We start from the raw sequence: 21,566 nt of genomic DNA, 5'->3' as shown, positions 1-21,566 counted from the left end.
ATCCCTGACCCCTCCCTGCTCCATGCCAGTAGCACCCACCCCCATCCCCAGTCCTGACAACCAAAAATGTCTTTTGTGCCAAATGGCCCCCATTGCTTTGTACACAAATAAGTTCTGCATATGTGTTTGATATGATTATTTCCAACATTTAATACCTTATTCTTTGACACTTTTATCCACAGCCATGGATTGCAAAGACAGACAAGCTTTTCCAGTCAAGAAGTTAAAACAAGGTAACTTTGGGAATGGGTTGAACAGTTGTCCATTTATATCTTTCATCATATTTTCAATCATGTTTCAATTCCCCTTGGACAATGGCCGTCCATTGGGATCCTCAGCAGAGGGACCTGGAGAGGAGAGAAAAACAGTAACTCCTCAGAAGAGAAAGTTGGGAAGTCATTTCCTTACACTGAGATTCCCTTGGGCACCCAGCAGCAAAACCAGAGGTGCCTGCTTCCACACCAGGGTTTCTCCACCTCGGTAGTAGAGGCATTTTGGGCCAGTTAATTCCTTGTCATGCAGGCCCATCCCGCATACTACAGGGGGTTAGCAGCATCCCTGGCCTCCACCTCCCAGGTTCCAGTAGCCACCACCACAAGTCAGAACAGCCAAAAATGTCTCCAGACATGGCGGATGTCCCTTTGGAGGGGTGTGTATATGTGTGCAGGATTGCCTGTGGTTGGGAACTTCTCTTCGGGAGGATAAATGCCCCCAAATCCTTTAGTGTAAAAGAGGGAGTGCATTTACTGTTAGGCCAGCTTAGTGACAGGATTGTTTTGGCTTTTTTTTAAACTGTGGTTTCCTGATTTTTAAAACTTGGTTATCTGGTGTTGTCCCCCCCCACAACCCTCTCAGCAGTTTGCCTGTGTGATGGTTGGCAGCAGGTTTGGGGTGTGGGTGGGAATCATGTTAAGGGTAAAACCCTCGTTTAGGCCTAGGAGCCAACCAAAGAATCTGAGGGCATCACTGTCGTAGGAGCTGGCAAAGCATAAATGATCAAGAATAGGTTTGTTTGGTCTATGAAAAAAAAATTAATGAAGAAACAGGCATTTAAGTAGACATGGGCCACTTGAGACGCTTACTCATCTGAGTTTCCTCATTACCCTGTGTATCCTTTACAAGCAGATTGAAGCCTGGCAGGCCAAGGGAAAGTAATGGTTTGGTTGGCAACTCTGGCTTTTTGCATAGTCACTGCGTTCCTGCTGTAAGCAGCTAACAGCCTGGGATGCTGAGAGCAGAGACATCTTTCCGGGAATGGGTTTCTGTATTTTGCTCTTCAGAGACAGATGCAGACTTGTCTTAAAATGGGATTTTCACCCATCAGAAATAATTTTGTAATTCGAACTGGGTCTCGAACAGATCAGACAATGTCGCTTTTGAAATTGACAACATCCCTGCTTAGGGTATTGTCAGATTTTTTTTTTTTTAGTTAGGGTGTTGGGAAAGTATGGAACGAGAAAGCCTCTTTTCACATTTTAACACCCCCCCATGCCCAACAAGGTCGATAATTTTCAAGCATTGGGAACATTGTTATAGCTTTTGTTCACATCTTTACACTGTCACTAAAAAGATGGTCTCCTTCTACCTTTGTTCCAGCCCGTCTGCCTTTCAAGCGCTTGAATCTTGCCCCAAAGGAGAAAACTGACGACAGTTTGGATGATGTGAAAAGTTCTCAGAGTTCTTCTGTACAAAATAAAGTCCCCGATTTAGAAATCAGTTTGGACAACTTGGAGAACGACTGTCATTTGGGTTCTGATGTAGAATTTAGACCCAAACTTGTGAATGGAAAGGGTCCCTTAGATAATTTTTTAAGAACACGAGTCAGAGCCAATATTAGCAAGACCGCAGTCATAATTGATTTGACTGAGGACTCCAGTGACCAACCGGGAAGTACCATGGACCACAATGAACTAATTTCCGGAGTCTCTCCCTCCAGGGAGGCTATTAATGGGGTCAGAGAAGAAGACGAGGATCAGAGGGGTCTTTTGGAGGCCCATCAGAACAACAGCAAGTTGGCATTTCCAGAAGAGACCCTTTCAGACATTCCATGCCAGACAGAGGAGACAGCTGGCTCTGGAGGCACCGAGAGGAGTGGAGACTTGCAGAAAGGCTTGCCGGAAAGCTGCCCCGGACTGACAGGTGGTCAGCGAACTGACTCCGAGCAGGGACGGGACGGGTGGAATGACGCTGGGGGCATCCTGGTTAAGGGGAAGGTGCCCGTAGTGGTCTTGCGGGATATTCTGGCCCTGAGACCGCCAAGAGCCCAGTCTCCTCAAACAACGTCTTTAGAGAAGAGCGTGACCTCAGAGGGTGAGGTGCCGGAGTCCTGTCCCGAAGAAGACTCTGTTCTTAGCCCTTTGTCTCTGAGCACTTCCTCGCCTACCAGTTCTCCTGAGGGACAGTCTGCTCCCGAAAAGCAGCACAGCAGTGTCAGCCCCTTTCCTACCTCCACACCCATTCACAGGGTGAGTATTTCCCACAGAATCCCAGCACGTCGGTGCTGATGGGTCCTGGAGTGCTTTCAACTGCCCCCTCACTTTTCAGGTAGACATACCACGTCCCCCAGAGGGTTAGTGACTGAATCGGTGGGACCAGAAGCCAGGTCCCGTGACTTCCAATGAGGAATTCTTTCCACTGTTAGAAACCGGTTCTTGTTCACTTATGTGTGCCTTGTGACGTGCTAGTAACCTGATTCACCGACAGCGTTGTCGAGTGTCTTCCATGAATGATGCACTGCCACTGTGGTGGCTCTCGTTCACACCTAAAGAATGTTACAGCCAACTCAGTCATTTTAGTGACTCATGAGTGTGAACAGACACCTCTGGCCCCTCCTTTCAGATTTTAGCTTCAGCTTCCTTCATTCCTTCCTGTTGCAACACAGACTTGTAGGAGTGTTGGTGACAAGTTGCTAAGCAGTGGTGCCAGCAGGAAGAATAAAACGGGGAATTCTGTAGAGTCAGCTCTTATAAGCGTGGCTGCCCATATTTAGGACTCGCCCAGAGTGCCAAGGATGGAAGGGTGAGGAACGCGGCGTCATCCTAAGGATCTCAGAAGGACCACTTTTGAAATGTCCGCTTCTATTACTGATTCCTGACCCCCAAAATGGCAGGTGTCTCTGTTCTCATGCATTTAACCACCTTCTTTTGTTTTGGGTTTTGCAGCATGGAGATTGGACCATTTAATCTCTGTGATGCCTGCTTCATCTGGCCATGCCATGAAACCTCAATCTCGATAATGTTCTGAATTTGGTTTCTTAAGGGACTATTTCACTTTGTCTTTCCAGGTGACTCCATTTTTGTCTTTCTTTTCATCTCCTGAGGAGAATAGGAGAAAGGGAAAAAAAGACTTATCTCCTTAGGTTGGCAAAATGGCGATCAAGAACGGAGCAGTCTTTTTTTCCTTCAAAGCTTCTAAATGTGACAGGCTGGAATATACATTTTTAATCTTCTACTTCAGCTGTTAGTCAGACTCTCAAAATCAGTTTTAATTTCTTGCTGTCAGCCATCTTCTGTAAATTCAGTGCTTGAATCCCTTCCAGGCTACTGTTTCTGCTTTGTAGAACTTTGTCACATAATGTAATAGAGCCAGTTGCTGTACTGAGAAGAGGATGGATACAGATGTTTCCATTCTTCATAGCAGCTTAATTTTCAGTTTTTTAAAAATGTATTTATTTAAAAGAAACTTTAGATTACCTAAATGTTACATAAAAATGTAGGGGATTCCCATAAGCCCCACTTCCTCCCCCTCCCACACTTCCCCACATTAACAACATCCTTCATTTGTTACAATTGATGAACACATATTGAAACATTGCCACTAATGGGGGATTATAGTTTACATTATAGTAGTTAATACTCTGTCTAGTGCAATTTTGTAAGTTATGACAAAAGATATAATGGCCTGTATCCATCATTGCAATGTTGTGCAGGACAATTCCAATGTCCCGAAAATGCCCCTGTATTATACCTGTTTTTCCCTCTCCCTCTATTCAACCTCCAGTGGCCACTGCCTTCACATCAATGGTAAAAGTTCTTCCATTGCTAGAATAACAATAAGTCTATAGTAGAATAATAGTAAATCTACTTAAGTCCTTCGCTCATTCCTCAATCTTGAGTATTTTGGGATGGTGATGACCGCTCTGCCTCTAATTGAGAGGGGGCTTAGATCCCTAGGGCAGATGGATGGAACTGTCTTGCTTACAGTTGTGGACACTATTCTTTGTCCATCATCATCTCTTTGTTAGTTGTCCTGGGTGAGTCCAATGAACTGGAGAGTAGGTGCTGCAACTGCTGAGATTCAGGACCCAACTGGCGCTTGGATGGACCAAAGATTTAAGTCTCTTGGACACTATACTTTGTAAATATATGTCCCAGAGACTTAAGTATAGTAGTACTAACTATAGGTTCCAATAGAAGGGGCAGAAGAGCCATGTGTTGGGAAACTACAAGTGAGTCCAACTCTGTCACACTAGGGAGCATAAGTTCCAAGGTAAGGCCCATCAGTTTCTTTTTATGTCCATAGCTGAGTACACTGGGAAGCCACGTAGTTGTGAATTGGAATAAGCAATTTTATTTTTGTCACTGCCCAAACTCTTTGAAAACAATGGAGCAAGGAGATCAAGCATGCTAAATTTTAGAATTCCTGCATCTAAGATCCTGGGTCTATTCTGAACACAGGCTTGAAGCTTCTCAGACTGTTCTCTGATGCCACTGAAGACAGTGTCATTGCTCATCTTTTCAAATAATTTGCACCGCAAGTGGTAAAGGCTTCAGGCTGCCCCAAAATCTGCAGCAAAAATTGCCACAGCCACCCACAGCAGACATAGTCTGATGGGCACAGTCTGTCCATTACAAGAATGGAAGTAGAGTCTCCTGACGTTGGTGACACCAAAGATAGAAGAGCCAGATAGTTATCAGGAGGCCCCTGGGTTCTGGCAAGACCCGCCTGCAAGCCCAGCTGGGAGAGATTCGTTTTTGCTAGTGTTCAAGAGGTGCTTCCTGCCTCTACCCATACATACGCATCTTCCTGGTTTCTGTCCTTACCTCTTAGGAATGCTGCACTTCCTGGTCTGTCTGTTTTATAATTGGTACCTTAGTCTCACCTTTTCCTGCCATGGGGCTTGTGTTTCCTGGCCTCTGTTCCTTTGGTAAATATGTTTATTTTCCATTTCCCTTCCCCACTTCCAGACTGGTAGAGACTTGGAAGGTTATAGACTGTTTGATATTATTTTGTAATTTGTGTGTGTGTGTGTTTTTAAATTTTATTGAGGTCTGTTGGCACTTGAGCTCAGACAGTAAAACCTCCTCCATTTGGAACCCCAGGCATTTATTAGTCCTCTATTTTGTAGACTTCATCACCTCCCAGGAAGCTTAAGATGCAGATCCCGAGGTCCCTCCCAGGGATTCTGATGTAGCCTGGGAGAGTTTCATTAAAGGAAAAAAAAAGTGTTCCAGGGGATCAGGAGAATCTCACTTGGAAAAATAGTGATTTAGGAACATATTTTTAGGTAATCCCAAGGTCTTGAATAGCTCTTCTGAAGAGTTTCTTTTTAGCATTAGAGCTTTTTACCTCTTAGGTTAGAAACATTTCTCAAATTTATTTGCAGTTAGACATGTAATTTAGTATGTTTTATTGATGATTCAAGGTTATTATTCCATAAATGCCTATTATGATAGATGCGTTACTGGAATACTTGGTTTGCCTCATGACCACATGATCCCATACAGACATTACGTTCTCTCTATTTGAAAAAATAATCAAAACTGTTTAAAAAAAAAAATTGTTGGGAGCGGATGTGGCTCACGTGGTTGAGTGCCCACCTCCCACATAGGAGGTCCTGGGCTCGGAAACCGGTGCCTCCGGAAAAAACAACAAAACGAAAAAGAGAAAACCAACTCAGGGAAGCCAATGTACCTGAGTGGCTGAGAGCCAGCTTCCCACATACGAGGTCCCAGGTTCAATCCCTGTCCCCCGGTACCTCCAAAAGAATAATCATCGAAACATTATAGCCCCCTTTCGGCTTCCTCTCTCATTGCCCCCACCCGGTTGTCATTAGTATCGGCTTGTATTTTTCTGTGGTGTGCTGTTGGTTCTCTTACACAAGAGACACATGGTAAATACGTTCCTTATCACTCAAGGGTGTCCTGGATAGTTTTTATGTTGGATGGAGAGATCCACCTCTTGACTGCTGTTACTGTGCTTCTCTGGTGGCTATACTGCAGTCTATACCACCAATTTCTTAATGGAGATTTCTGCTGTTTCTGGTGTTTGGCCTTTACAGAACAACACTGGTAATAAGCACCCTGGTATTTCCCCCGTGGGCTGTTGTGCGAATGGAATTGGTGGCTCCCTCCTGGGAGTGCATACGTTGATTTTTGCCAGTGTGCACTCCGTGAGGTTGGACCGACTCGGGGTCCTCTCTTCCCTGCTGCCTTCTCTTCCCTGCTCTGAGACTTTTAGCTGCTGTTGCCAGGCCTTCCCTCAGCAGCCCCTTGCGCACCTCGTTCGCTGCTGCTTGTCTTCGGTGGGCTTAGAAGTTAGATATCCTGATGTATAAAATCAGAGTGTATCGCCTCAGAGAGAATTCACCTGAGTAGAGTGCAGGCATTGCCATGCAACGCCTTTGCATTAAATCTGTCTCGACTACTTGGGGTAGTTGTTCCCCTCTCCTACCTAATAGCTTCATGTTTGTTGACCAGCTGATAAAAAAAATAGAATACATCTGCCAACCCAGTTGTCTTTTTGAAATAAACTCTTATCCTTAATAAATTCTTTTCAATAAATATACACAGACACAGAGTAACAGAATGAATCCTGAAGGCCCTCAGCCTAGTGAGGGAGAGCGCCTCTTCTCACCTGCCACAGTCCTACCGAGAGCCGGTGATCCGGCTGCCTGGGAAAAGCACCTCACTACTTCTAAAACAAGCTGATTCTATTTTTGCGTTTTGTTTTTTTTTACGAGTAGAAAGATTTTCCTTTATTGAGGTAAAATGATTCAGCCTGCGTCTTTCCTCTTTGGTTCTTCTATCCTTGAAGTTTTACAAATAAATCAATAAAACTATTCTCACTTCCGCATGCAGGAAGCCTTTCAAATGAAGAGTGCCATCTTGTTCATTTTGATTCTCTTTCTCCAAGTTAAAACTACAGTTTCTTCAGTTAGTCTTCATGATATGGCTTTAAATTGGGTTCCTTGTGTTGCCTTCCACTGAGATTTGGTCATTTGGTTTCAGAGAATACTTAAATACTTAGGATGGACATCCTTGTCCTATACAGCAGAGGTCCCAGAAGAGGATTTCCGTTCCAAAAGGAATGAGTGTGCCTCCACCTTCAGCTTTTTGGGTTTTGGCTCCTTCTCAGCTGCTGCTGTCTCTGTGTTCCCCTGGTTTTTATTTTTCAGCTCCTTTTGAGGTCCTTGGTCATGTCTTTGGCAGATGAGGTTGCCATTTGGCAGAGCTCCATATCGGTAAAATGTGGCATTATGGCATGTAATTTTGAGAGATAGTTCAATAAATGCTTGGGCCGAATTTCAAGAAGATAAAATTATATCAGACTAGTAAGGTCCATCTGAATGTTTAGTAAAGCTGTAGAGGTACTGGTATTAAATTAAATGGCATTTTTTCTGGTTATTGTCTGTTACTGAGCTGGGTCTTGATAATCATGTCAACTATGTTATTCCTGAACTCACATGGTAGAAGGCAGCAGATTTTGCAGCTGAAGTTCAAGAACAAGTATGGACAAGACTCAACATTTTTTCCCCAAAACGCTCTCATACTTTCACAAGCGGGTGGAGTCCACAGACTTGGCAGGGAAAGTTGGTTCTGGAGGAGCAGATGCTTTTTTTGAGGCGTTTGGTAAGGCTGCTTTGGTCACCGGCACTTCTGTCGGTGCACTCTCAGTGTTGGAGACAAGATTGAAAACTAAGGCCTGATCACATTGGGCAGATGAGCTTCCAAGCCAGCGCTGAAAAGCATGGCTTTCCTAGGCCTGCACGTGGCTCCTTCCTAAAGGAAACGTTTAGTCCAAGAGGAATTTTGTGGGTCCCAAGTGAGAAGGATGTCTTCTTGAGCTTATTAACCTGTAAATTTTATTCTTTAAGAAGAGGCTTTCCCAGATGAAGAAGTCACTGTTAGTTTCATGGACATGCCAGGCCATTTTTAAAAAATAATTGCCACTGAATTTTTTTTTTTTTAGATCTATTTATTTATTTATTTCCCACACGCACGCCCCTCCCCCCCGCCACGACTTGTTTTTGCTGTCTGTTTCTGTGTCCATTCGCTGAGTGTTTTTTCTGTGTCTGCTTGTCCTCCCTTTGTTGCATCTGTCATCTTGCTGTGTCAGCTCTCCGCAGTAGGTGGGCCAGCCTGCCTTCACAAGGAGGCCCCGGGATGCAAACCCAGGGCCTCCCATAGGTAGATGGGAGCCCAACTGCTTGAGCCACAGCCACTTCCCCCACTGATTATTTAATCATCATAGTTTTTGAAATCTAAGCACCAGATTAAAAAAAATTTAGAGCAGTTGACGGTTTCAGAAAAATCATGCAGAAAATAGAGTTCTCATCAGACCATTTTCAGAGAAATGGCCTTTTAGTTTTTCATTGCAACTTGAATCTCGTTCTTTACTGCTTCGACAAAGCTAAAATGAACCTGCAGAGTCATTTCTTGCCAGCCTTAGCTCCTTCTTCCCATTGCTCTTTAGTCTTATAGTTTGGTTACCAGCATTCCCTGCTCCAGAGATGGCTTAGGCCAGTAGCAAGAGTCTGAACTCCCTGTTCATCATTTCTAACTAGGACCGTCTAGCCAGAGGGGGTAACTTTACCTGTACGTCTAAGTTTCACTCTTAACTTGATAATTCCTTATAGTTTGAGTTCAGTTTGAAGCTGGACAATAAACACCATTGTGTTCTAGAATATAGGGGTTCTAGACCAGACTGCTCCTTCTGGCAAACTGAGCTTTCACTCAAAGAAGCAGCATTGTACTAGGCATAGAGTACAAGTTAGTGGCCCCCAGGAAATGTGACATGTAGACATGTGATTTGTGTTACACTGTATTTGTTTTCACACTGTTAACTCTTTTTTTTAAAGTTACCTAAAAAAAATCAACCTAGAATTCCCAATATCAGCTTTTCTTGGGAAAAATCTCTAGCGGTGCCAGGGCAGGTGCCCTGGGGCTTGGCGGTACAAGGCTGTTCTTTTCAAGCTTCCCTTGTCTTTGAGTGTGGCCCACTTCATTGCGTTATCTGCCTCCATGGTCCCCGCTTTCCTCCCCAGTTACATAGGGGAGCACCTCTTTGGAGTTTGTGATCCCACCAGGATCCTTTGTTTCTCTTTGTGGAACCCAGTCAATGTAAAAGTGTTCATTGTTTGTTTGTGTTTTTCTTGTTTTGTAAAGAAGTTAATAGTCTGGGTCAGTTATTTCCTCCTTCCCCTCCCCTAAGAAATGTGTGATATAGTTAGCATGTTAAAGTGATTGGAAGGTCCATGTTTAAAGGTATATGTCTCTAATTTCAGATAACTAAGAAAGTCGTCAAAGGTTCTACAGAGAAGAACAAGTTGAAACTTCAAAGAGTAAGACATTTTCCCTGAAATAGAAAATTAACCTGCTGTGCTTTTTGCAGTAAATAGTGAGCAAGACCCTTTGTGCTTCCTTTGGCCCAGTTTTTACCCTTTGCCCTGCTTATTCTGACCATCATTTTGATTCTTGCTTCCTGTCACATAATTGGGCCTCACGGCTTGTGGACTGCATCATTTTTAGCTTTGCTAAATCCTAAGGTTTTCTGTGCAGTCTTTTCTAAGTTTTTATTATTTGTTTTTCTTTTTTCTTTTTTGCTGGAAAAGATATTTAATAGTTATTTTTTTAAAACAAATAAGCAGTTCATTAGCACAAGGCATGCAGAAAAACTTTCCACATTTGAAAAGGAATGGGGAAAAAGGCAATATGTAACACTGATAGATTGACCACATAAAATTTACAGTCTTTCACACATTTCTCTGAAATGTGGCATATGTAAAATAGCTAAATGGTAGTAACAGTGAGGTACCAGGGCCAGGGGTTAACCCGGGACCTCATATGTGGCGAACAGCGGGCTCAACCACTGAGCCACATGGGCTCTCCTGAGTTGGTTTTTTCATTTGTTTGCTTGTTGTTTGTTTTTTTGTTTTTTTGTTTTCAAAAGGCACAGGGGACTGAACTGGGGACTTCCCATGTGGGAAGCAGGAGCTCAAGTGCTTGAGCCACATCTGCTCCCCTATTATTAGTACTTCAATATACAGACAACTGTAATAGTTGTGCTTCCTGGTGTAGCCTAAAATTGCCTTCCAAAAAACCCACGGCCTTTCCTTGCATCCCTACCCTCTGCGGATGAATTTAAGTTTCACTCATTCCCAAGTGCTCCCACAGTCTAATGGCCCCTGCACTAGGCAGTGATGATGGTTCGGCAGTTCCCTGAAGAGGATTGCATTCAGTTATCTGGGGGTCCCCACATTTCCCACAACGTGTGGGAGCCTTCTTTGGCCATAGAGAGCCGAGAAGGCCATTGGGCTCCTCCACCCTGTGCTAGCGCACAGAAGAGGTCCCCATGACAGTTGCCTGTGTATTCACCAGGAAGTTTCTGGACCTTTTCATGGCTGCACTCAATTTTTGCATGTCAGATTTTAATGGCTTTTTATTTTTTTTTATTTGCACTTACCTCATTCCTCATTGGGATTTCCAAGTTGGGCCCGGCACACGAGAAAAAACTCAAGTGTGGCTGGTGAAGGTTTTCCGTGATTCTAGAAGTCATCTGTTTTCTTACTATTTAACAACAGGGAAAGAGACTCCTTCCTGCCATCCTCCTGTCTGGGGGTCTCATCATTAGCCCAGTCGCCTCCGCCAAATACCCTGCATGTCAGATGAAAGTGTGGAGGATATGTGGCAAGACATGGATACGCAGATCTTTTTAAAGCATGTCCCAGTGGCTTTTGTTCAAGCTGTTGAGGATTACTTGGGAAGTTTAGAATGTTCTCCCTCATATGCCCAGACTGAAAACTGATTTGCCATGTTCTCGACAGTTGGGAAACCCACGGCTGGTGGGCGACAGTCCTGCGAGAATCTCCTGGAGTGTGTTAAAGGTGGCCCTCCTTTCTGTCAGGAGCTGAACTGGTTTCAGATGCACTCAGTGCACCAGTTCTTTGGAATGAGGAACTGATGTGACAAAGTAAAAGGTTCTGACTAAAGAGTATAGAAGAAACCAGTTGTTTTTACTGACAGAAATGAAATGATAGTGCTATAGTAAGAGAGATCACTCTTGTCCTTTCTTAAGTACTTAACATTTATTTCCCCCAGATCCTGAGAAACGGTTTTAAAGAAAATTTTCACTGTTTTTTTGTTCTTATTTTTCAAATGTTTTCTCACATATTCTCTACTGTTTTAAAAACTTACCCAGCTGATTCCTTGTCCTTGCCTCACCCCACTCTTTCATTTTGAAAGAAATAAATCCTGTAATCTGGTATATTTTGTGAGGGAGAAAAATGTTTTTGTTTTAAAGGTAGGGGAGGCAAAATCTGTGGGTGTTTTTGCTTATTTGTTTTACCATAACTTTCTGCTTAAACGAACACAGTTCAAACTTAATAGGAAAAACTTTACCCTGTGTCTAAAGGTATATTATTTTAGATGGATCTTATTTTGAATTGCCCATGAGGTACTGTGGCAAACAGCTAATCCTCACCATTTTTCCCATAACAGAAGGAAATCTTTGTAATGGATTAAAAAATGGAAACGTATGAGGACATTTAACTTAAAGGCTCTCTTGTAGCTGGTTCCTTATTTCTCTCCCTTCTATTTAAACACAGTCTCCTCAGGGTTCTAACCTGACCCTTCCTGGGAGATCTGCAGGGAATACATCTGTTGAATTGTCTTTTGGCTGTAGGAGAAAGAGCGTTTGGGCAAACAATTAAAGTTACAAGCAGAAAAAGAAGTAAAGGAGAAGCTCAAAGAAGAGGCCAAACGGGCCAAGGAAGAGGCCAAAAGGAAGAAAGAAGAAGAGAAGGAACTGAAAGAAAAGGAAAGGCGAGAGAAAAGGGAGAAAGATGAAAAGGAGAAGGCCGAGAAGCAGAGGCTAAAGGAGGAGAGGCGCAAGGAGAGACAGGAAGCTTTGGAGTAAGCGTCTTTCATTGTAGCTCTCATCTCTCCGTTGTTAGCTCCTGGAGCCGGCCATTTTGACATGTCTGTGGCTATAGTGTTTAATTCCTTTCTCCTCCTTCTGTGTGGGTTATAGGCCAAGTCCCTGAGGTGAAAGGGATGGAAAGAAGTGTCGGGCTCTGCCACCATCCCCAGCCCCCACCCCCATGCCGAGCCTCTTGCCTCTGTCTTACTGTGATGCTTCTTCAGACTTCGCACCAGCTCGGGGGTTCTCGTCTCAGGAAGGTAGTTTGTCTCTGAAGAGTCTGTATTGATTGGCCAAAATTTAATTTCCTGTTTCACAGGGCTAAACTGGAGGAGAAAAGGAAAAAAGAAGAGGAGAAACGGTTAAAAGAAGAAGAAAAGGTAAATATTCTCACAGAACGTCAACATTCCAGTCTATTTGATTTTGACCTTTCAGCATACAGATCCCGGGTTTGTCGTAAACTTGGGGGTTTTGCCTGAATTTGCTGCCTGCGTTCCTTAGGTCTTGGCCCCGCAGGGACCGGTGTGTGTGCGTGTGGAGCTGGGCGGTTGTGTCGCTTTTTGTCCCTGCCGGCCGCGCTCGTGCCTGCCAGCTCCACATCCACCAAGAAAAGCCCTGACGTTTGAGAAGGGCTGGGACTCAGTTGCTGGTCAATAGGTTTTTTAAAGCCAAAATCAAAATAATGTCTTCAACATAAAAATGCTTGGGGTTCCATTCTGGGGGCTTTGCCTGTTTTAAAACACCCCCTGTGCTCTTCATTTCTTCTTCCTCATCTTCTTTTAAACTGCAGCGCATTAAAGCGGAGAAGGCTGAAATCACCAGGTTCTTTCAGAAACCAAAGACGCCACAAGCCCCCAAGGTGAGAAACTGGCTTCTTTTGGTTTTACCTTTTTGTGTTTTGTTGGGCTTTTTTCTTTTTAAGAATAAAAGGTGTCGCCTGACCAGCTAGCTTCTCTTTCATCAACAGGGGGAGCTTTTGTTTCTGGTGAAGTCTGGAAGTTGGAGATTTGGCCACTCACTCTGTTCTGAAAAGGCAAGGAGTGATGGTTTGATAGAATTGCCAAATCTTTAGAGGTTGCTTCATGAGCAGTTTTGTGTTAGATTTGTAGGAAGACAGAAGAGAAAAAGACCTAATCCATACTTTCGGCAAATTTATGCCTCAGGACAGGAGGCAAAATTAACCATAAAGGTAGTGTAGAATTTAGCGCAATTTTTGCTTCTTCCGTGTGGCATCATCCAGTCACCTGGCAGTTCAGACCTCCTGAGCCAGCACCTGCATGGGGCGCCCCGGGACCCCCTTTCCCCCTTGTTGCCAGTCTCCAGAGGTGACACATCTCCTCCAGATCCTTCTCTGTGGTTACATCCCTGTGAATATGTGTGCATTTATATACACGGATAGATCAGGGTCATCCTGAACTTGGGGTTTTTTGTTTACTTCTCTGTATCTTGGATTCTTGCCCCATTTAGATCTTCTTTGTTCTTTTTCACTGCTGTGTAACATTTCATAATGTTGATGGAATCCATTTTACAGACCCATTCCCCTATCGAGTTTTCTTCACAGCCCCCTCTCACCCCTGCCCGTTAAGGCTGCTGCGAATGCCCCAGCACACGCCTCATCGCACATGTGCGTTTCTTTAGGACTTCCGTCTGGACCCAGTCTTCCTGCAGGGTCACAGGATGCGCACGCTGACAGAATCCTATCAGTTATCATCAGGTCACTCTCTAAGCAGGAAACACTGCTGTAAGACGTTTCCAGTGTTACGTGACAGTGCGCTCTTCCCACCACTGCCAGCACTGGATATTAGGAATTCTTTTTTATGCTTGCCAATCTGATGGGTAAAAAATTGAAATCCTTGTTTGACTCTACATTTTCCCTTGAATGCTAGTGCAGTTGACATCTTTTCATGTTTTTTTATGTTGTTGTTTTGTTTCATTTTTCTTCCTCTTCCAGTTCCTATCTTTTACCCATTTTTATACAAGATTGGCTTTTTTCCCTTGCCTGTGGGAGTTCTTTGTGTAGTCGGAATTTTCATCCCTTGTGACATAAGTTGCAAATATTTCTCAGTCTGTTACTTGTCTTTTAATTTGATTAATGGTATCCTTTATTATACAGAAGTTTCTCATTTTAACGCCAGCATTTTTACTTTATGGCAATTGGCCTTTGATTGAAAAGCCTATAAATATATCCTCCTCATGTTTCCAGTTTTCTCTTTTCTTTTGGCTTCAGTTTTGCTTTTGATGTTTAGTTCTTTATTTTATCTGGAATTCCTTGTGTTCAGGGCAGGGTCTTTAACGGTTGCCCTTCTGGATAACCGATGGTCCCAGCTCCCTTGAATGAGGAGAGCGATTTGCCAGTCCTCACCCACGGCTGCTTGTCGGACTCACTGGGGAGCTTTGAAAAGCACTGGTGCCAGGATCCCACCCTGGAGATGCTGGCGGGATTGGTTTGGGCATCGGGATTTCTAGCTATTCCCCAGGTGACTGTCGTGCAGCCGGCGTTGAACTGCTGGTCTCAGTTACTCTTTTCCCACTGAGGCGAGGCTAGCTTTCTTATATGTAATTTTTACAGACATAGCATTTTCTCTTCACTTTCAAAGTCGTCCTGACATGCTGCCAAGTTTGGAATTCACTGGTATAGAGAAGGAAATCAAAACTATCCAAATGTAGCTCGTGACAGTGCCAAGGAGATGGGCAGTAACGCTCCAAGTTCACGTCAGGCTTTAGTATTTCGTGATGATTTGGCTCTGAGTGAGCTGGACCCTGTCCAGATCTCAGGTCCCAGTTCCTGTGCTCTTGGGGGACGTGGAGAGAAGGGCTGGGGACTCTGCCTCTGTCTCGGCTCGTGGCTGCTGCTGCTTTTTTTTTTTTTGTAAGCCAGCTTTTTTGAGGTATAATCTACATACAGTAAAATTCACCCTTTTTAGGCATACCAGTCGATAAGTCTTGACAATTGTATATGATTACGTGACCACCACTGTGATCAAGACCTAGCGCGTCATCGGAGCCTGGTGCTCCTTTGGTCGACACTGCCCCTGGCAACCGCAGCTCTGATCTCTGTTCTTGTAGACTTTGTGGGCTTTTTGTTTTTTTGTTTTTGATTTTTTTTTGGTCATAAAAATAGATAACAAAACTTGCCATTTTAGTGATTTTTAAGTGTACAACTCATGGCGTTACGTATGTTCACAGTGTCCTGCAACCATAACAGTTATTTATTTCCAAAACTTTTCTATCATGCCAGACAGAAACGCTGTACACATTCATTAAGTAATGGATTTGCTTATTTAAGATATTTCATGTAAGTGGAACCATGCGGTATTTGTCCTTTTGTGTCTGGCTCTTTTCACTTAACATAATGTTTTTTGTTTTGTTTTTTTTTTAAAGATTTATTTTTTATTTATTTCTCCCCCCCCAAGTTGTCTGCTCTCTGTGTCCATTCACTGTGTGTTCTTCTGTGACCACTTCTGTCCTTATCAGCAGCACACGGAATCTGTGTTTCTTTTTTGTTGCGTCATCTTATTGTGTCAGCTCTCCATGTGTGTGGCACCATTCCTGGGCAGGCTGCATTTTCTTTCACGCTGGGTGGCTCTCCTTACGGGGTGCACTCCTTGTGCATGGGGCTCCCCTATGTGGGGGACACCCCAGTGTGGCACGGCATTCCTTGCGCACATCAGCACCGCTCGTGGGCCAGCTCCATATGGGTCAAGGAGGCCCGGGGTTTGAACCGCGGACCTCCCATGTGGTAGGCGGGCGCCCTAACCACTGGGCCAAGTCCACTTCCCAGCATAATGTTTTTGAGGTTCATCCATCTTGTAGCCTGAATCAGGAACTTAACTTCCTTTACGTGGAATACCACATTTAGATTCTCTGTTCATCTGCCAGTACACCCTTTTTTCCACCTTTTGGCAATGGGGAATCATGCTTCTATAAGCACTGGTGTACAAGTAGCTTTGAGCCCCTGTTTTCAGTTCTTTTAGGTCTATACCTAGCAGTGAAACTGCCAGGTTGTATGGTAATTCTATATTTAACTTTTTGAGGAACCATCAGACTCTATTCCAAACTGACTGTCCTGGTGTACATTTCCCCCAAAAATGCACAAGGGTTCCAGTTTCCCTTGATTTTCACCAAAACTTACTGGGCATTTTCCCCCTATCATTTTGCTTTTCCAGAAACTTAGAAATGGAGTCACAGCAGTGATATCGTTTTTGCTCCTGACTTAGCACATCCCTTCTGGGTGCCCTCCAGGTGGCTCTGGATGTCTGCAGTGCGTCCTTTTAATTGCTGGCTGTTAGTCCGTCACTTGGATCCACCATCCAGTCTCTTCTTGATTTCAGACCCTGGCCGGCTCCTGTGGGAAGTTTGCCCCTTTTGAAATTAAAGAGCACATGGTTCTCGCCCCCCTTTGCCGGGTTGCCTTTGATCAAGACCTCTGCGATCAGCTCGACCAGCTCCTCCAGCAGCAGAGTGGCCGATTTTCCTTCCTCAACAACCTGAAAGGCCGACAGCCTCTCAGATCTGGACCCACCATTGTTTGTAACCAGAATGCGGGCATTTTTAGCAGGTTTGTGCCCAAGACCATTCCTTTCCCGTTGGCGGAGCCGGAGCGCAGTTGTCTGAGACCCGGAGCCCTGGGGAGGGGTCTGGGTTTCGCTGGGCTGCCGACCTGCCATGGCCATTGGACAAGTCCGTTTTCTTTTGGCCTCTGGCTCTGGGCTTCCCTCCTGGCTCAGGCTTCTCCGCTCTGATTTTCTCCCTCTATTATCAAAAATATCAGGAATGTGCTGATTCAGAGTATAGATTGCCTGTTCCAGCTCCCCACGCTGCCAGAAGGGTCTTCTCGCTTCAGAGCTGAGCTCCCTAGAGGAGCATTTCCCTGTCTCTGATTAAAAAGGCTACAGGGAAGCCGATGTGGCTCAAGCAGTTGGGCACCTGCCTACCATATGGGAGGTCCTGGGTTTGGTTCCCAGTGCTTCCTAAGGAACAAGCAAGACAGCGAGCTGATGTGACGGGCTGCCATGGCAAGGTAACGCAATAAGATGACACAATGAAGAGACACAACGAGGAAACACAGTGAGAGACACAGCAAGCGGGGAATGGGGGTGACTCAAGCCAATGGGCACCTCCCTCCCACATAGGAGGTCCCTCGTTCGGTTCCCGGTGCCTCCCAAAAAGAAATCTGGCACACAATGAACAGACGCAGAGGGCAGACAGCTAGTGCAAATGACAGCGGGGGTGGGAATAGATAAATTAAAAAAAAAGAAAAGGCTGCCTGATTTGGCAAGCTTGGTTTTTCCTTCTTCCTTGTTTCTCCCTGTGCTGATCCTTCTTGGTTTGGGGAAACGTTCTGTAGCTTTCCTTAGGAGCTGGTGGAGGTGCTGTCCTGTTAGAAGTGTGCAGCCTGCTTCGTTGGGAAGACTCCCAGGTGGTACGTGAACGAGGGGCAAAGGAAGTCGTCATGAGTTTGTGTTTTACTCCGCAGTGACGTTGTGATCGTGGAGAGCAGCAAAGCAGATGGTGTTCCTGAAAGGAAGAAGTTTGGCAGGATGAAGCTCCTGCAGTTCTCCGAGAACCACCGGCCGGCGTACTGGGGAACGTGGAATAAGAGGACCACCGCCATCCGACCGAAGAACCCCTGGGCCCAAGACAGGGTAAGCGTGCGCAGGCCTGCTGGGGCGCACGCGCCTCGGGCTTCCTCGTGTTTCCTCCCAGTTTTGCCTTTTTTGGTTCTTACACTGGTTTCTTGGGTTCTATAATTATTCTAGCTCTTCTGTTCTGCCTTTTCTTCCAGCCCTGAAAACAATCATGATGGGCTGTGTGTTTCTTTTTTCAGACGCTCCTTGACTACGAGGTCGACAGTGATGAGGAGTGGGAAGAAGAGGAGCCAGGAGAATCCCTGTCCCACAGTGAAGGGGTGAGAGCTGGTGGCCCGGTGTCCGCCTCCCTAGGCAGGTTCCGCTCACAGGCAGCTGGGATTCCACCCACTCTTGGGAAATCTTCCCTGGTGGCAGTGGGCCCCTGTGGCCCCGGCGGGTGGGACCCGGGCAGCGCCCGCCCTTGAAGTCAGGGCGCGCACACCCCTGGCACCGCCACGCCCTCGGCCTGCCGCGGGCCGCGCCCCTTGCTGGCTTTCTGCCTCCCCCCCCAGCCCCCGCGGCGCCAGAGAGCAGGGGAATGGGCTCCGCTGTCCTCATGCCGGCCACAGAGAGCCCCCGAAGCAGCGGGTGGGCTTTTCTTCCTCGGGTGCCAGCAGGTGTGAACACTTCACGAAGCAGAAATAGTGTGTCCACATATTTTGAACTTATCTTTTTCTCTTTTTGAGGATGATGATGATGACGTGGGAGAAGACGAAGATGAGGATGATGGTTTTTTTGTGCCCCATGGGTACCTGTCTGAGGACGAAGGAGTGACCGAGGTGAGGGGTGACTGGGTCAGGAATGAGCTCATTCAGAGGCCGGGGCTCGGTAGCTGCTGGCCCAGGGATGGCCAAGGTGGGTCCAGACCGTCTGCAGCCAGCTGATGCCCTCCCTCCTCCCTCGTAGCTCCTCGCCTCCACCCTAAAGGGGGTTCCTGGTGTGTGGCTTCATTTGTGGGGCCACTGAAGCTGGAGTTGGTTTTGCCTGGGAGTGTAGTAGGAAAAAATTCCAAGAGAAGGGAACTGTGAGGAAACCTGGTGAGGGGAGTTGCTGGGGCCAGTTGGGAGTGGTGGCAGGCTGGTGGGCATGGGCCAGACGGACTCAGGGGACTCGTGCAGGTGGTGAAACTCTTTTCCTTTTTTTTAATATATTCCTTTAGTGCAAGTGTTCACATACAACAAAGCGTACAGATGTTAAGCTTTCATTCAGGTTGAAGAGTTTTGACAGTTGGCTACTCCTGTGAAATCACCTTTCCGTCCCCGCCAGAATGTTTCCTCACACCCTTTACAGTTAAACCCTCGACATGACTTCCTAAGTTCTGTCAGACTGTGGAACCTGTGAGAAAGCTGATTTCAGGGCTCCAAAGGCTGTTGGGTGAAATCATTTGGCCAGTGGGGGAAAAGTGAAAGGAAGGATGTGGCTAGGGATCTGATCTTGTATTTCAAAGTTGGCTTCGAAGGGTTCATTATGCATGTCTGACCAGCAGATGGGCCAGCTTTTTGTCTTGTGCCAGAAAACTCACCAACTGGTATTAAGAGGCTTTAGTGGATCAGAGTTATAAAAACATCTGATCACCAGAGAGGAAACAGGCCTAGCGAATGCACAAATTCTCATGCTCCCCCAATATGCTGTCTGCCCGTTGGGTCTCTTCCAAGTGACTGGACAGGTGCTAGCCCTGACTCCAAGAATAGCCTGCACCTCCTCGCTGCTCCCCAGGCACCCTGAGCCGACGGGGTATTTGGAACTGTCGCCGGGCGCCTGGGTCTGAGGGGGCCAGGCATCGTAAACCAGCTTCTGCTCTTTAACCCGCAAGGAGTGTGCCGACCCCGAGAACTACAAGGTTCGCCAGAAGCTGAAAGCCAAGGAGTGGGACGAGTTTTTAGCCAAGGGGAAGAGGTTTCGCGTCCTCCAGCCCCTGAAGATCGGCTGCGTGTGGGCGGCGGCGAAGGACAGCTGCGCCAGCGGTGACCTGAAGGTGCTGCAGCAGTTCAGCAAGTGCCTCCTGGCCCCGGTCCCCTCTGAGGAGGAGCCGACGCCCAAGGCCTCGAAGAGAGAGAAGAAGGACCAGCAGAGTGAGTGCAGCTTGGGGCAGGGGGGATTGGAGGCCCAGTGGTTCCAGGCCTTAGGGCAGGTAGGGGGCTTCTCAGGCCGTTGGATGAGAATCCACACGTTCCCTCCGCAAATGGCTTAAGGAGCACATCTCCTCCTTGTCTGACGTGCACGGCCGCAATACCAGGCAGGTGCCATAATGAGTTCGTTTTGCCAACAAGGACCCGGGCCTGAAGAGTGCCTTTCCCAAGGTTACAGAGGTGGGTAGGGGCAGAGCCAGGCCCCCAGGACAAACCAGGGGAGGGATACCAACTCCAGTGAGGACGCATGAGCGCGGGGGCTGAGCTGTGAGGCCTTCCCCAGACCCGGCTCGCCCTGTGAGGCTGGAGCTCTGCGTGTGCGCTGTGCTGCCCCGCACCTCCCCAGAGCTCCACCACGGCGCCCGCCGCTGGGCCTGGGCAGGAGGGCGCTGTCTGCACGACCCAGCCCCACTGCCTCGCACCCACCCGTGTCCCTTCCTCTCCCTCCAGTCTTGGCCCAGCTGCTCCCCCTGCTGCACGGGAACGTGAACGGGAGCAAAGTGATCATCCGGGAGTTCCAGGAGTGCTGCCGCCAAGGGCTGCTCCGCAAGGACGCCGGCAGCCCCGCGAGCAGTTCCGCCAGCCCCCCCAGCCCCAGCTCCTCCCGCCCGCAGACTCCCACTGCCAGCGAGGACGCCGCCGTCCCCTCCAAAGCCAGGCTGAAGCGGATTATTTCTGAGAACTCGGTGTACGAGAAGAGGCCTGACTTCAGGATGTGCTGGTACGTCCACCCGCAGGTGCTGAGGAGCTTTGACCAGGAGCACCTGCCCGTGCCGTGCCAGTGGAGCTACGTCACCACGCCGCCCTCGGCCACCAGAGAGGACAGTGGCAGCATCCCTGCCGTGGGGCCCGGGCAGATGACACCCGTCTCGCTGAAGAGGAAGTCTGCAGGCACCATGTGCATCACCCAGTTCATGAAGAAGCGGAGGCACGAGGGCCAGGTGAGCGCCCGCGCCCCTGGCCGTGAGCTGTGGGCAGGGCCTTGACGGGGTGAGCAGCCCCCTTGTGGCACCTTCTCCACTGTCTTGTGTTCTCCGTGCTCTGTGCGCACAGCTGGAGCCCCTGGCCTGTGCCAGGCTCCCTGTGGTGCTGGGCAGCCACTGTGGAGCAGGAGCAGGCGTCAGGGCCCATCACCACGAGGGGGGTGCACGGGGCCCCAAAGATGGAGAGCGGGTGGCACTGGCCTCATGCTGAGGAGCAAAAAAAAATGCTCAGTGACATCTGTGGAGCCAAAAGGAAGAGTCCCCCGGGACGTCCCTGCCCTCGCCACTGCCTTTGTTGAGGTTGGATGTATTTTTTCCCTATTGAAATGTGAATGTAAATGAGTTGCTTTCCATGTATCTACTCTGATTGGAAACCAGCGTTTTAGAGACTGGGTTTCAGGGAGGAAGGATGAGAGAAGGCGTGGCAGGTGCCAGGGTCTCCTGGCTCATGTCCACGCCCCCTTGAAGAGGGGGTGGCTGCTCGGGTGGTAACAAAGAGGATGGGGTCCGCGTGTGCTCCCCCAGCCCCTGGCAGCTCTTGTCTTGTCCTCTCTGGCCTTACGTGCTGTTTAGTTTAGAAAATAAAGTGGCAGGAGGCAAGAGAAACTGCTCCTGGAAGCCGTCTCCCTGGTGCCTCACCTGTCAGGTGGAGAGGGACCGTAAAGGAGCGTCCCGTGTCGTCTCTC

At 47.3% G+C, this 21,566-nt stretch overlaps 1 protein-coding gene and 1 long non-coding RNA gene across 5 annotated transcripts in view; one reads left to right on the top strand and one right to left on the bottom strand.

Annotated features, from left to right (window-relative positions):
• The window catches only part of CHAF1A (chromatin assembly factor 1 subunit A), a 30,313-nt gene that overhangs the window by 2,350 nt on the left and 6,397 nt on the right, over positions 1 to 21,566 (top strand). For all 4 annotated transcript variants that reach the window (XM_004464207.4, XM_058282067.2, XM_058282069.2 and 1 more), the window contains exons 2-13: positions 183 to 233; positions 1,597 to 2,465; positions 9,506 to 9,562; positions 11,902 to 12,131; positions 12,458 to 12,518; positions 12,929 to 12,997; positions 16,470 to 16,696; positions 17,615 to 17,783; positions 17,966 to 18,046; positions 18,455 to 18,547; positions 19,582 to 19,840; positions 20,348 to 20,838. In XM_004464207.4, coding sequence (XP_004464264.1) covers positions 183 to 233; positions 1,597 to 2,465; positions 9,506 to 9,562; positions 11,902 to 12,131; positions 12,458 to 12,518; positions 12,929 to 12,997; positions 16,470 to 16,696; positions 17,615 to 17,783; positions 17,966 to 18,046; positions 18,455 to 18,547; positions 19,582 to 19,840; positions 20,348 to 20,838 — 2,657 coding nt within the window. The remainder of the gene's footprint in view (positions 1 to 182; positions 234 to 1,596; positions 2,466 to 9,505; positions 9,563 to 11,901; positions 12,132 to 12,457; positions 12,519 to 12,928; positions 12,998 to 16,469; positions 16,697 to 17,614; positions 17,784 to 17,965; positions 18,047 to 18,454; positions 18,548 to 19,581; positions 19,841 to 20,347; positions 20,839 to 21,566) is intronic.
• Positions 133 to 12,800, bottom strand: LOC111765529 (uncharacterized). Its single transcript, XR_002797842.3, has 4 exons — positions 12,567 to 12,800; positions 12,347 to 12,464; positions 10,684 to 12,258; positions 133 to 347 (listed from the first exon to the last, which is right to left on the bottom strand). It is a non-coding gene; the product is annotated as an uncharacterized lncRNA (long non-coding RNA).

Source organism: Dasypus novemcinctus, chromosome 19 (assembly GCF_030445035.2).
Source record: "Dasypus novemcinctus isolate mDasNov1 chromosome 19, mDasNov1.1.hap2, whole genome shotgun sequence".
Classification (NCBI taxonomy): domain Eukaryota; kingdom Metazoa; phylum Chordata; class Mammalia; order Cingulata; family Dasypodidae; genus Dasypus; species Dasypus novemcinctus.
Note: the sequence above shows the minus strand (reverse complement) of the source record. Positions and strands in the feature narration are given on the sequence as shown.